The sequence below is a fragment of the Lathamus discolor genome, chromosome 6, assembly GCF_037157495.1.
Source record: "Lathamus discolor isolate bLatDis1 chromosome 6, bLatDis1.hap1, whole genome shotgun sequence".
NCBI classification, from domain to species: domain Eukaryota; kingdom Metazoa; phylum Chordata; class Aves; order Psittaciformes; family Psittacidae; genus Lathamus; species Lathamus discolor.
The window spans coordinates 62,961,919-62,977,308 of NC_088889.1; the positions used below are offsets into that span (position 1 = coordinate 62,961,919).

Consider the following 15,390-nt stretch of genomic DNA (forward strand, 5'->3'; position numbering starts at 1 on the left):
AACCAAAGTTCAGTCAGTGGAACCAGAACCAAACACCTATTAGGTAACAAGTAGTAAACAACCTGGTAAAGAAAACTAATTTACAATGAGGTATGCTTCCAGAAAATATATTAATCTCATTTATATATTATTACACAAGTAAAAGGGTACATGACAGATGCATCTCTATCAACAACAACAAAGAAAATTAACTAGTCCTCATCTGAGATTGTGCCAGGTATGGATTATATAGAAAGCAAGAGAATGGAGCTAACATAAACAGTATGTGTTGATGAATAAGTAAGTGTAGATTCTGACAAAATTCCTGGTTAAAATTTAATCATCTGAACAGAAATTCTTCAAATGCTTCTAGTTATTTTCTTGTTTTACAGTCAGAAATGACAAATGCTTAAAAATAGGACCAGGGAAATATGCCTGGTCTAGTTCACCTAAAGAATTCTGACAACTTTTAATTTCAGTATCTTCAAAGTTCCAGAAATCACAGAAATTTGTTTCGGACTATCTTCAACATCAAGCCACCATGCCAAAACAAAAAAGTCTATCCACATGCTCTATTACTATACTTCTGTTATTGGAGCTAGCTGGATGAGCTGGATCAGTTTAGTAACCTTACAGAAAGCTAATCCACCCCTAAACCTGTGACTGGATTAAGCATAACACAGAGCTGCATCTTGAGTAAACAAAACCTTTCCTTAGTCCTAGTACTCATCAGACTATACATGCTATCTCCTCTGAATACACCTTCCAAGCCCTCAACAGTACAGAGAACAACCTACTACACCTTTCAGTGTATCCAGCGTCCAATACTGCAGAGATTTGCTCACCCAAGATTTCAGGCCTTACAAAACACCAAATGGATTCCAAAGTGGTTCATGCACAAGTTGTTTGTTTGTTTTTCTTCTGAGGGGAGAAGACTGTGTTTACATAAACAGAATCACTGCTATACGTAAATTATCCATTAAAAGCATCATTAAGTCAGGCTGTCCAAAGTTTCAAACACATAAAACTGCCTGTACAGACTAGCAGTTCCATTCCCTCACCAACACATGCTGTGATAAAAATCTTTAGTTAAACGAACCGGTTTTCCATTAAGACTCCTATCTTACTCATTTTGCAAAATGAAACTGCTCCGAGTTTGAATCACTCTCTTCCATGCAGTAAGCTATTCTACAGAAAATGGGAAGTGAACTGAAGAATAAAAATGAAAGAACTGGTCATGTTTATGGCACCTACAGGTTGCTTGAAGAAAATTAATTCTATCTCTAGCTCACAGTATTTCTATGTGATATTGGGTAAATCACATTAAACCTAACCTTTTGTCAATACCAGCAACTAGAGATATTAAATATTTCTTGGTCTGCAAACTCACACCTAGGAATCTGATTTGTAGAAGTGCCACAAGTAGCTACAATTAAAATTTCAGCATATTAGCACCAGAAGGGCAGGGACTAAAATGAGACGGAAACCCATTTGTGGGTGCCAGAACATCCCACGTCAGTAGCAACTTCTGACTGAGTCACAGGTTAAGACTTTCACACAGACAGATGCTTTAGTGTCAAGCTCTCAGGTACTGTAGAAAGAAATGCCATAAAATAGTTCAGATTCACACTGAATGTTTCTCTAAGAGTGAATTTTGAATAATGTACAAAAATGAAGGCTTAAACTAGACGTCAGATATTTTAAAGCTGCTCATATGAGCAGTGTTCACGTAAGTGATGCTTATGGCTGGTAGAAGAAAAAAAGGCATCAATGTCATTAAAGATTACAAGATACACAATGGGACAACAAGAGGGTGCAAAAATTAAAGATGTTCTGATAACTTCAAATCTGTCACCATCCCACTTTGGCTTACTTAATCTTGCAACCATAGAAGATTTTTGTTCTAAAGGAAGCTGCATGCAAGATGTTCACGTTTTCTGTATAAACATCATTCATTCAGTATTCTGAAAAGTTCCAGTGTAGCAAGACAGATCTGTTAGGAACAATACAAGCACAGTCTACTCTGTTCAACTGCAGGCCAATAGATTAATTTTTAAATACATCATTCAGCCTCACCAGGTGGCAATGTAACAAAAAGCTCTTGCTTTTTTTTTCCCTACTTTTAGTATAAGCTGAGTCTGCTTTATATTGGGACCTTTGTTTACTGAAAGGGGCACAATGTTTTACCTGTTGGATCTCTTGCAAGGAGATGGACTAGACTGCTCGGAGGAGCTGGTACTCAGAGTGCTGTCAGGACTGCTGAGAGAACACACGCGGTCGATGTTGAGGGTGTTCTGGCAGGCTTCGCAGTCAAGGCTGCCTTTACACCTACCACACAAAAAGAAAGTGAGCACACATCCCACTTTTCATTTATTCTTTCTGATGGCATTGACTTAAGTGTAATTATGGAATAAAAAGGGTCCAACTAGTGGAAAAGATCCCTGAAATGTAAATTAATATCCAATTCCTTTTGTCTTTTACATCCAAAACAGATTTTAAACCTTTTTAGTGTTCTTTTGAAATTCCAAGCTAAACATGCATCTTTAAACATGAAAAAATGTTTCACTGAACCAATACTAAAACAAATCAATTAAAGCTTTTACAACTTGCTTCTCAGCAAGTTCAGTGCTCTGAAACATTTGACAAAGTTTAGGTTTAAAATACATGATCCTCCAGTTCAGAACCATTGCAAGTAAAAATAAAGTCAAACAAACATTAAACTTTCAAGCCCTCATTGAAAATGATAAATACTCCTTTGATAACTTTGTGGAAGAAAACTCCTTTGAGGGACCACACTCAGCATCTGCTTTTACACCCAAATGCACACCTTTTCAAGCTGCTAGACGAGTATTTTTTACTCATATATATGTAATATTATCTAATGGATGCTATTGCTAGAATGCCACCATTGATTATACAAAGCCGTAAGACTAACCTTCAACAAATAAATTGGGCATGACAGTATTAAGATGAAAAAGCATGCTGGGCCTGAAAGTATTCTGGTTTGAAAATGCCTAACACGCACAGATTAAAGATGCAGACTTCTGAAAGAATTTTTCCTTTTCCAATAATATACTGCTACAGAGTTACCTTCTTAGTGAAATTTGATTGGACGTATACTGCCTTTTTTGAGTGCGAAGTCATTAAATGCAGTACCTATGCTAAGACAGTTACATTTAAGGAGCACCTTAACAAAGGTACACAACGATTCTTACTCTGTCAGTGAATGCGTTCGTCCTATGTCATCGTCATCTGTGTCACTGCTGATGGTGATCACACTGACTGCTGGGCTGGGGGAGCTGGCAATGAAGATAGCCTGGCGCTGTTTGGTTGCAAGTGGTGAATCAGGATCCAGCCTGACTGATGCTTCACAACAGTTACTTTCCTGTCCTTCCGAGTTAAGATTGTCCTGTGCTTCTATACAACTTATTCTCTTTACAGCCTTCAGGTTAAGTATCTTTGGAGCTATAAAGGCTGAATTTTGGATATTGGTATTCTGTAACACATTGCTCCTGTAAAGAAAACACACCATTTGACATTTAGTGAATCTGTAGCAACAGACCTGAAAACTGACAGATTTCCTGTAGAGATTCTCCCTGAAGACAAAAGCAAGGATTTCACCTAGAGGCTACCAGCTTAATACAAGACTGCTAATACTCTCCTTTGTTACCCATGCTTTCCCCTTTACTAAGCATCCCCCACCTTTGCAAATACTCTGTACAGCAGTGGGACGTATTTTCTTTAGCAAGCAGCTGAAGAATTTTTGGCTACCAGTAAAACTATTCTTAAGATGATTGCAAGGTATACAGCAACCCTGATATATAGTATCTCTTTTTTATTTTCAGTTGCCTAAACCTGATATATCTTCATCCACACAGGCTTAGGAATATCTCAATCACAGCTACTTCTGTATATTCTTATACCTTCCCAAAGGCTATGAAGACAACTTTGTACATGATATTTAAGAGGAGCTAAAACTTCTTACTATTTAAAGTATTTAAAGTATTTTTCCACTCAGTCTGTATTATCAAAACAACATTGAAAATACTGGGCAGAAAGGACAAATTTTCCCAAAAGACTGTTTAAGTAAAACTGCCACTAACAAACATGCCACCATTACAGGCTATTCCCCTGTCTACTGAACAGCAATGACAGCACCACCTTTGAATGTTAGAAAGATTCTGCCAACCTGTTCTGACAGAGTCTGTTCCTCTTGGTAGCTGCAGGCTGAGGCCAGACAACGTGTGCAATGCCCACACTAATTGGCTGAGGGGCAGACAAGGTTATCTGATGTGTTAGAAGAGGCTGCGGTATCACTGAGTTGTAATGGGTGCCCTGGGTAATCATCTTCCTAAGGAGAAGCAAAGGAAGTTTGATATTGCAACTCATGTGCATCAGCATCCATAGATCTTGTTAAAGCAAAGCCATTAAGGTGTCGCACACAAACATGTGGGCTTACCCCCAGTCTCCAAGCCTCTGTGGACCAGCCACAGGATCAGAAGCCAGAGATGTAGCAGGAGCTGCCACCGGTGCTACTTGCTGCCATGCAGGAACCAGTATTTGCTGGGTCTGATTTGACCAAGTCTGCTGGAAGCAGAGAGTATTTCGTGACATGGGGAACAACTGAATTTACATTAGCTGCTTGTAGCTCAGCACAAAACAGAAAAGGGGCTGCAACAGAAATTGGGAGGGCAAAAGTATTTGCTAACTGATAATTTTACTTGAAAGTAAGCCAACCTGAGAAAGGATTCCTGTTCGAATCTGGAGTGGCTGAATTGCATGGGCTTGGGTCACCAACGGAACTGAGTTATCCACCCTCAGGGAGAAACTGGTGGGTTTACTCTGGTTTGGAGGAATTCCTATCAGAGAGAAAAACACATACCCCAGCTTTCAGCAGAACACCAGTCTTGCATATATTTTCTGAGCAAAATTCCATAGTTAAGACTTTTGAGCCAAATAAGTCAACACGTAAAAGATCCGTGTGCCATTACTTACCTACACAGCCTTTGATGCTGTAATTGGCATCATTTGATGCTGCCAATAGCCATTTGTTTGGAAACATACAAGACATTGGAATGACTTTGGCATAAAGTTCTGCAGAGCTAAGTGTTTACTCTTGATCACAGAGGTTACATTAAAAGCATCGGAAAGGAAGCAGAAAGTAAGCAGAACTGAATTTCAAAGCTTCTTACAGTGACTCTTGCACATCTCATGCTCTGTATTTCCAGCTAACTGAAACCCATTCCTCTCTGCTTTTATAGCTAGCAATGCCATGCATTAGATGCCCCTATTTGTTACTATCCCTTTTGTGGGAAACAATATTAACCTTTCTGTGTATACCATCAAATATTTGCAGTAGAATCCATAAGCTTATTCCTCTCTTCATCAAAACACTGCAAACCATAGCACTGTTAGAATATTACCACAAAAGCATAATAGGAAATAGATGCATTTCACACTTTGTATATACTTCATTATTGTCCCAGGAAACTAACAGATGTATACAAACACTGCAATTTTTGACATAATGTTAAACAAAACGAAAAAGGAAATTTTTACACAGATACTACAACAGAATAGTTATTCTAGAAAAAAAAATACTGTCCGGGCAAATATACTGATTTCACATCTTCTAAGTGCACTTTGTCTCTTGTGTTTTAGTCAAACACTTAGCAATGGGTGTTTGGAGGTAACTACTGAAGAACTATTAAACTAAAGTTTGAAAGTGTTTTGGTTTTGGTTTATATCTTTACAATAAAGGATGAACGAAAATCTTCATCTGATGCAATTCTCTCAAGTCATAACACAATACTAAGTTATGACAATGCAGTCCACAGCTTTTAATTTTGAAACACTGCTGATTAATATTTTCCACACAGCCCTCTAGAAGAGCAACATCTTCACTCTGCCAGAAGTAGTGAGCTTTAGCACTTCAAATATTCAACAGAGCATCCAAGCAGAGAAAACCTTGAAGCAGTGCCAGATACCATTAATATCCCTTTTCCTCCGTGCCAGCAACTCATCACCTATGTGATGGCCACAACATACTCCCTTCATTCAAGCTGTAGCAGAATTTATATTTGGAAGTTTATCGTCATACTAAGAATACAGTATATAGATCACAGATAACAGTATTTCCCTGTACTATTTCCTTTTCCAAAATCACTTTATTCATCTGGCATAATGAAAACAGTAGGGTTTTTAAGTATGCACTATGTCATTGTCTAAAGCATGTATACAATTTAAATAAGAAATCATTTAGCCACACTAAGCGCTCAGCAAGAAATCTGTCTGGAGCTATGCATTTAGTTCATACAGCCTCTGATAATGCACAGCGACTACTTGGAGCTTTCATGAGTTTCTGAAACCCAAGACAGATGCAGCAGCCACAAATAACATTACTGAGAAAGTCTGCTGTATATGTCTTTATCTAAAAAGATAAGAGACTTCCTGGGCTCTAAGTTTGGATTGAAAATGGTCTGGAATTTCATTTGGTTTTGTTTGTTGGCGATCCCCCTTATAAAAAGACAAAACAAGTGTTGCTTGATACATTCTGAGATCTACATGAAGTTTTAAAGATTCCTCCAAAGAAACAAGACCTATGTTTGCATTATATAAATGCATTTCTTTAGGGAAACAGAGGGTAACTGCATTACCACGTGTCCTTCCAGAGATGCCTATGCTTATTTGGATGTTTTCTACACTGAGGAAATACTAGCATTTCCACCTCACAATCTTCCAAATGGCTCTAAGAATTGAATTCTCAGCCAATTCTTTCTTACAATAAATACAAAATTGTATGCTTAAATCAATCTTATCCTTTGTAATACAGGAGAGTTAAGCCAAGTTGCCCTTTCCTCCTCACAGCACAATGCAAGGAAAATTCTCAAAGGTTCAGTGATGTGTTTTTCAGACACGAGAAGTCTGTGGCAGCTCTATCTAGCTGTCCCAGTTCATCATAACCATAGGGCAGTAAACATGACACTGTTTACACTGGGCACCTATGCCCTTAAAAGAAGTCGCAAGTTTCCTGATGTTTTCTTAAACATTCACAGTCCAATAAAAACTCCCAACTTTATTGTCCAGATTTGCCACAAGAAGCGTTATAAAAAAAAAAAAAAAGCAACACAACACTGACATTCCCTTTATTTTTCTTGCTTTCTCTCAAATTTTATTTCAGAATACCCTCCTCTTTTGCTTCAGCTTTTACACTGTGTTCCTCTATTTTAACCAAGATATGTATACACACATATATATGTGTGTGTGTGGTATATGAAGATGGGCTCTGGATTGCTTAACTAATTTCCTGCAGAGGCTGATTTGCTCTTTCTTTCAGAAAGGTGCAGTATATCTGGACCTGACTTACATGGGTTTTTTGTTTGTTTTTTTTTTTTAATCATAAAATTAAATTATTTTAAATATATAGCTTAAGTGAATATAATAGAAAATTCAAATACTGCTAACAGACAGACAGTGACGCTTGTATTTTAGGAACTGTAAGAATTACTGTTAAACATACCTTGAATAGTTGGAGGACATATAATCAATGCCTGTTGGAAAACATCACTGCAACCGAACTGAGCAGTGCCTGCCTGCAGCGGTATCCCTTGGTGCAAAACTGAATGAGTAGATGCAGTTAATGCCTACGGGAACAGATGCAATACAGGCAACATCATAACTATGAATCAAAATCTCTCACATACTTGTCCCACCAGCTTATATAATAAACAAGTAAAATAACTCCTATGAATTAAGGATTTACGACATTTCACAGGAAGTAATGCCGTTTGGCCACCGGAGGGCACTGCAGTACGGCACTGCTTTGCTATGGCCGTTTGTGACTTTTGAAACATAATTCTAACCGGTTTAAGAAAACACGAGGAAAAACCAAGAGTACAGTATTTTGTCAATTAACAGATACGCTTGTTTTTAAAGTATGAAATTAAGTAGAGAAACTGCCTTAACTGAATTTATAACTATAAAAACCAGAAATAAATAAGTTCTTTTACCTGACTTCTCAGTGGACCAATTTTGGTAAAGCTCGCAGTCAGGTTAGCTGCACTGCCTGAGGCAACTGGTCTCATAAGTGATGTTTTATTGCGATTACATATGTCATACAAATTTGATCTGCATTTGCAAATATCCATGATGTGAAAACAGGACTTCACTCTATCAAAACGAAAAAATTAAGTTGCTTAAATTAGAATTTCCTGTTATTGAATGTATAGAACAATTCCCTGAAACAAGGCGGGGGAAATAAAATTTCAAAGCCCACATTTCCCATCAGACACAGAAGTAGAAAAAAAAAAGAAATATTGTTATTATGATGTTCATGTAAAGCCTTTGTAATGCATATTTTAAAATCAGGGGAAAATATTGCTATTTCCTGCTCCCTGCATCTAACACCATTTTTTAACAACTGCGTACAAGCAGGAAGGAGAGTAAATTAAAATGGATGGAAATCTGTTTCCTTCAGTAAAATGCCTGAACTTCAGGAAATCCAGACTGAAATGCACAATTCCACAACTGCAAGAAAACTTTCAATATATTCCACATGGACCCATGCACAGAAGGCAGTATCCAAGGAATTAACCTCAAGAGGAAGTCTGTAACCCTAGCTCTCATTGACTGACAGAAACTAATGCTCTTCACATTGCCAAAAATCAAGCCCAAGTTTCTGCAGTGCTGGAACTGGAACGATCAGGCATAAAAATGATAACTCAGAGATCTATTGCTCTGAATGTTACTTGTCAGAAAAAAAACCCAAACCAGTTATTCTCAGTTTCCTTGACCAAGTAGATGTCTTTAACACTGCAAGCACTTGAAAGAATTCTCTAAAATGCTACAAAAATGACAAAAGATTTTTCACTCTGACAGCAGAGGAAACAACACTATTGTACATGTGAATCACTACAACAGAGATTTAGAGTAATTTTCGTGTGTTACATACTGGTTGCTATGAGGAAAATCAAGGAGGTGCTTCATGGTAACAAAAGAATGGTTCAGGGTCTCAGCTGGAGTGATTCTTAAATCAGCGTCGATAAGCAACATTTTCTTCAACAGACTGACAAACTCCCTCCTATCTGCCTTCTCTGCCAACAGGTCACTTCCTTCCAAATCCATCACCATGTTCACCTGGCATTGAACAAAACAATCAGAGAGAAGACGCAAGTATCAGTTCAACTCCTCTTACTGTTTTCTGATGTAGAACACTAATATTCAGTGATTTTATCACGTGGGGCATTGTGCATTTGCCAGCTCGTCCCAGTGCGGTTGGCTTGGAACCGATGACTTTTTTTTGGCACACACACCACTCCCTTTTCACCCTCCGCAGCTAAAAACCCCTGAAGGCTTTATTCCAGTCTGGGATTTAGGAGTCATGTAGTAAGATTTGGGATAAAGACCTTTATATGATCTAACTTAAACTACACAGGTAATCTCCAAAAAAAAAATCAAATTCAAACATGTATTAATGCTAATCTTGCAAAAAGGTTTTATTCTCTTTCCAGGATATGGAAGAGAATGAAAAATCTACTGTTGTTATTGACCAGACAGTTACGACGCTAAAGAAAAGTGAAGAATCAGTTGTTTGTTTAAAAATAAAAATGATTGTACTGAGAATTATACTGTTAAAATGGCAGAAATAAACTGGAAATTCTGTATTTAAGATAACAGACTCCATATGCTTTCTTTTTTTATCCAGTATGGCAGATAAAGCAGAAGAGAAAGTACACATTATAGACAAAATTAAAGAGCTGCCCCACCACAAGGGCAAGTAGCAATGTTTAAACACAAGCAATGACAAGTAAGATCTTTATAAACAGCCCAAAGGGCTGACACAGACATTTTCCTCAGAACAACATATACAGAGAAGAACAGATACAACTGATGCACAACAATATTCTAAAGGTGTTTATTTCAAAACTAAGAAAGATGTTTTCAAGTCACCATTCACCCCCACCCTTTGGCAAAGGAAGAATGCTTTCATACTCACGTGCACTATATCATCCAAACTGTTGAAAATATACTTTCTGGCCTCTTTAGACTTCATACCTGTCTCTGCCTCATGCTCTTCCAATGTCTCAAAATAGAAAAGGAAAGCCGAGTTTAGAAGTTGACAACAAAGGTCACTTGTAACTACAAAGTAACTTTCAGTGTTGACCTAAAATATATTGGTTTGGGTGGGCTTTTTAGTTAATATTTCAGTTGTGTGTTTGGATGCTGCTTTGCTGACTACTTTCATTTTCTAAATCAAAATAAAAAAACTTACCAAATTTCAGGTCTGACCGACCACAGTACTGGACTACAATAGATGGTTTGTAAATCACGCGAGAAAGTGCTGAAAACCTGGCAGAGTTGTTTAACAACTCTCTTGTGAGCTTATATTTATTTATCACAAGTTTTCTATTACTTGTATTTTACCCATTTCCTAAAACTCAGACCTTTAACTCCAAACAGCAGCAATACAACACTGTAAAAAAGAAATAAACTAAAAACCAGGCAGACTCTGTGCAGTCTCTCTTTGCTTTCTTTTTCTTGTTATTTTTATACTTCTATACATACACACAGTTGATATATTTTAAATACTGAATTTGGAAACAAGAGTGAATGTAACCACCCATCAGTGATGCTGCTCAGAGAGAAGCAAGGTGTGCAGACCATCTAAGTACAAAGTACAACAAGCAAATTTCATATGCTTTCATAGCACTGCAGCTTTCAGCCAGCAGGGACTGTTTTAGCAGATCAGAAGGAAACAAGCTGAACACAGTTATGTTGTTTCTTCACCTCCTTTTTCTCCCAGGAGCTGTTGGTCCTGGAGCTGGTTTTGAATGAATCTTGCCGAAGCAGCTTAGGTGCCTCAGAGACAAATTCTTAAAAGTGAAGTGAAAAGTAGTAACCAGGTAAGAGGCAAAACAAATCAAAACAAAGGTCATTTAGCACCTCTGGAGGAAGGAAACGTGGGCATGAGCTTGGGGTGCTGATTTTGGGAAATGGGAAAAATGGAAGAGATATAGAGCAATGACTGACAAAACACACAGGAGATGCAGAAGGGAGCAACAGTATTCAAGTGAATCTTGGTCTCTCTGGTTTCTCTGTTCACAAAATAATACGCAGTTTTCTACTACCTTACACTGTTTACCTTTAATCTCCAACTAGAATATGGTGCATCCGTTTCTCTACAGAAGAATCTTGCGGTTTTCGTCCCCATGTTCAACAACTGCTCTCCCGGCAAACCTTGAGTCTGTGAAATGTAACGAATCTGAGACAGAAAGAGAAAAAAGGGAAATAATTTATCTCCAATGTTCAAAATCTGATCCAGTTAAAAACTTGTCATTTCATTTAAAAATTGGCAAAATTCACCACCCTCAGAGCGCCAGGTTTGGACAATTACATCTTACAGAGAAGAGAAACCTAACACTGGAATAAAGATTGGCAATAGTAGAAAACGGAGCTTGTTGCAGGTCAAGATGGAGGGAGTAAGAATTCCAGCAGTCAGGGCTGAAGGTGCAGGAGGAGCAAGGGCTGAAGGGCTTTGGGCATGCTCCTGTGCCACACGCCTCCACAGAGGGGCTGCTGGTGTGGGCCAGTCCCTGGAAAAGGTGGAGCAGGGAGGTATAAGAGAGAAAAGGAAGAAAGGAAAAAAAAATAAAAAATCAACAGGAGACAGCGGTAAAATACACCGAGCCAGAAACTGGGGATAAGAAGATGAATTCAATGGAAGACAGAGGACAAATCAAGACAGCTAGGAGCACCTGGGAGGAGAAAAACTCACTGGCAGTAGAGAGAAAAGGTACATATGAGGCTTCTGCCGACAAAGTGACAGAACGAAGTGGGACGGAACTAACTTTTGGAATTTGGCATCCTCCATAAATCCCTACACAGAATCATAGAATCAGCTAGGTTGGAAAAGACCTTTAAGATCATCAAATCCAACGTTTTCTCAGCACTGCCACGTGCACCACTAAACCATGTCACTGAGGGCCTCATCTATATGGGTTTTGAACACTTCGAGGGATGGGGACTCCACCGCTTCCCTGGGCAGCCGGTTCCAATGCCTGATCACCATTTTGGGGAAGAAATTTTTCCTAATATCCAGTCTAAACCTCCCCTGGTACAACTGGAAGCCATTACCTCTTGTTCATCGGGAAGTAAAGATAATCCCACTCTGACCAGCAATGTTTCTAGTTCATTTAGCTGTTCTCTAAGCATAATATAAATGTCTTAGAAATTAAGGCAAAACAGATGACGCATTAATTCAAAAATTTGCAGTTAAGCACCTATGCCTGTTTTTAATGAGTATTAAAGACACAGCCATTTCCCACTGAGAAGTACACCTGTTACTGCTTATAATCACAAATAATAACTAAGAGCTTCCTTTCAAGAGCTAGCACATTGGTTGCCACGTACCAGAAGGACAGGGGGAAATGCACTACAAAGCCCTTGCCTGTTCGTTTACTCTGTAACATGCTCCACATAGCAGGAGGAGAGGAATTCCCTTGGGAGCCATCTTCTACAACTGCTATATTCATGTACACTGAGGAAACCCCTGCATCGGACTTATTTGAAGCAAATTTTGAAGACTTGCTTGAGCACAATGATGAGCCTGACTAAAGTAAGGTAATTCTTACTCATGCAGATTACAGCTCCTCTTCCAGAAGGACTTCTCAAATATGAGGATCAGGCAAGTTGCTAAATGAGTTATTAACAGATGCTTCCAGCAGACCTAAATGCTATGTTTGTCTTTAACTAGACATCTTTTAAAGCCAGTATTCACTCGTACAGCAAACAGAAAATCTACGGGCATGAAGATTAACCTTAATCCATGCAGTCATTTGCATGAAGTACACAGAATCTTGGGAGGTGGCTGCCACTGGTGACAATGCTGTTTACATGCATTATCTGGCAATATCTAGAGGTTGAGCCATGCTGGCCCTGGGCTTATGATGGCAAGAAACAAGTGACAGAAATACAGTGTCCTAAGGGCCTGGCTTGCTCAAGCTGCACAGACAAGCCAGCCAGCACTATGAAGTATGGACAGTGTGCACCACACTCGACTGCCTTCATCTGCCTGGGCTTTCTGCATGACAAGCTGGCTGCAGCGCTGTTGGGGAAAGGAGGTCTTGTCTCTACAAATGAGACTCCGTATCACTCTGAATAAAGATACCCATAATCATGAGACTGAGCTTTATGCTGTTACTGCTCTCTGTGCAAGAGCCAGAGGCTCATAGCTGTGTAAGCCTGTTGGCACAAATTAATTAACAGTCTGGGCTGCTGCCATTATGACAAATAACAAGTTAATTTGAGGAAAGAATTGGGACACAGTTTTTTCAACCATTCAAACCCCTACTTCATCACAAGCAACTGAAGACTCGGTCCGAGCTTTGTTCCACATCCAGAAGCAGCATCTGCATACATGTGTGATCATGATCAGAAGACCATGAAGTGGGCTTACAAGTCCTTCCTTTCCCACAGCAGCATCCTTTTTAACTGCTAGTTACAGCAGTACAGGGATCTAAAGTGGATGCAATCCCAGAAATCACATCTTCTGCACCCCTCCCTTTGCTTTCTTTAACTTGAAAGTCCAGATCTTCTCCTGCGGTTTCTTTCAAAACTAGATGAAAATAAATTTGCCAAGTTCTTGGAAATTTCTGAGACAGCATTACAGATTCCTTCCAAAACCCATTTTTCCTTAAAGAGCATAGTGAATTATACAGTGGTTAGTTGTTTCCTCTTTCATTCTCCATTTTAACAGCAATACGCTGCACAAAGGTCTTCTAAACACATCAAAGCATCAGCCCATAGCTTACTTCTGCGAAACACTGAATTACATGTAAATGAAGTAAACTGAAATATGAAGTGTTACCAAAATCAATATATCCACTCACAGCGGTTTTAAAAAATTAATTTATAGAAAAGTAGTCTGACCTGTAAGACCAAGGAGCCAAAAGCTCACTCACTACATGAGGATTAGGATTTAAATAACCTGAAGAACACACTGGGGGAACTGCCCCTGAACTGAATGTTGAACCAAGGATGCAACAGTTACTAAAAAGCCAACGCTGCTATAGCTGGGACTCCTTCACTGCCAACGTTCCAAACCAGTTGGGGATAGTCAGAATGCCAATTATGCTCCTTCCAAATGACCACATTATGCTAGAAAATTAAAGACTTCTCCTTCTTAAGTGTTCTAAACAGAAAGTGTTCTACAACTTACTTTTTTTAAGTCCTCTCACTAAGGCCAATGGTGTCAGTAGCTGAAAATTCCAACAAAACAAATGGCACAGCTTCAAGCTTTGCAATTGCATATAAACAGTATTGTGAAGGCTGATTCTTGTTCCTCATAAAGTATAGGCTCTCAAATCTTTGAGTTATGTTGGATTTCCAGAAAGCATCAGAAAGTATTCAGAAGACAACTAATCCCAACATACAAACAAGCATTCAAGAGTCAACCCCTTCGCAAGTAGAAGAGAGATTACAATGCAGTGATGGTGGCCACAAGCTTTGGTTTGCATCAGGAAAAGTAGCTCCAATACTAACATTTACTTTGAAAGACAGGAAAAAAAAGAAAGGAAATATTGCAATTTAATTCAGAAAAGCAGGATTACACAGTTCTGTCTAGAAGCAGGATTTATGTTTCTAGGACGATCAATAAGGACTAAATTAAAAGCACTGAACAGACTTGAAGAAATACTATTTCATAGGGGATATTATGAACATTTGAAATCCTGGATGCAATGATCTGAAATTCTTTAGTTACTGAAAGCGTGCACATGCTTGTGAAATGTATTTTACTACCTGATCATATTCCAGTGCTCCTGGGTACAGTGGCCATCCAAGAAACAGCTCTGCGATCACACACCCTAACGACCACATGTCTATGGCTTCACAAAACGGCAATCCCAGTATGATCTCTGGTGCTCTGCAAATAAACATGGTTACTGAATTTTTTCCTTGGGGAAAAACAGTAATTCAGCAATCCAACATGACAAAGAAAAACCCAAAACAAAGAACAAAAGATAAACCTGAAAATGAGTCAAAATTATTTGAAAACAAATGCATAAATTTCAAAAGTATTTAAAACACAGGCTAATTATTTCAGTAAAGTCACAGCATCAGTAATTGAATTTTTTTTTTATCCATGGCAAAACTTTACAGCTCCAAGATCTTGGGGTCTTTTTTTCCTACAAGTATCAGTTTCCTACATAAATTAAATTCTTGATATGCCTGAAAACCAGTATGTCATTGATCCAACACTTTTGCCTTTCCTTCAGTATGTCATTAACAATCCATCCACTCAATGTTATATGCCTGCAACTCTGTTCTAAACACAAATACAGGCATTTATCTCAAAAACCAAACAAACAACAGGATTTATCTGAAAATCCACTTGTACACTTCCCAATGGGACAG

At 38.5% G+C, this 15,390-nt stretch overlaps 1 protein-coding gene across 4 annotated transcripts in view; it reads right to left on the reverse strand.

Moving 5' to 3' along the window:
* Window positions 1-15,390, reverse strand: part of HIPK3 (homeodomain interacting protein kinase 3) — a 65,618-nt gene that overhangs the window by 7,213 nt on the left and 43,015 nt on the right. For 3 of the 4 annotated variants that reach the window (XM_065683216.1, XM_065683214.1, XM_065683217.1), the window contains exons 3-13: window positions 14,776-14,899; window positions 11,120-11,239; window positions 9,974-10,060; window positions 8,930-9,114; window positions 7,989-8,148; window positions 7,499-7,622; window positions 4,717-4,838; window positions 4,439-4,566; window positions 4,169-4,330; window positions 3,195-3,491; window positions 2,167-2,307 (exon numbers count right to left, since the gene is read on the reverse strand). In XM_065683216.1, the coding sequence (XP_065539288.1) occupies window positions 2,167-2,307; window positions 3,195-3,491; window positions 4,169-4,330; window positions 4,439-4,566; window positions 4,717-4,838; window positions 7,499-7,622; window positions 7,989-8,148; window positions 8,930-9,114; window positions 9,974-10,060; window positions 11,120-11,239; window positions 14,776-14,899 (1,650 nt within the window). The remainder of the gene's footprint in view (window positions 1-2,166; window positions 2,308-3,194; window positions 3,492-4,168; window positions 4,331-4,438; window positions 4,567-4,716; window positions 4,839-7,498; window positions 7,623-7,988; window positions 8,149-8,929; window positions 9,115-9,973; window positions 10,061-11,119; window positions 11,240-14,775; window positions 14,900-15,390) is intronic. The other variant, XM_065683215.1, reaches the window with a different exon arrangement.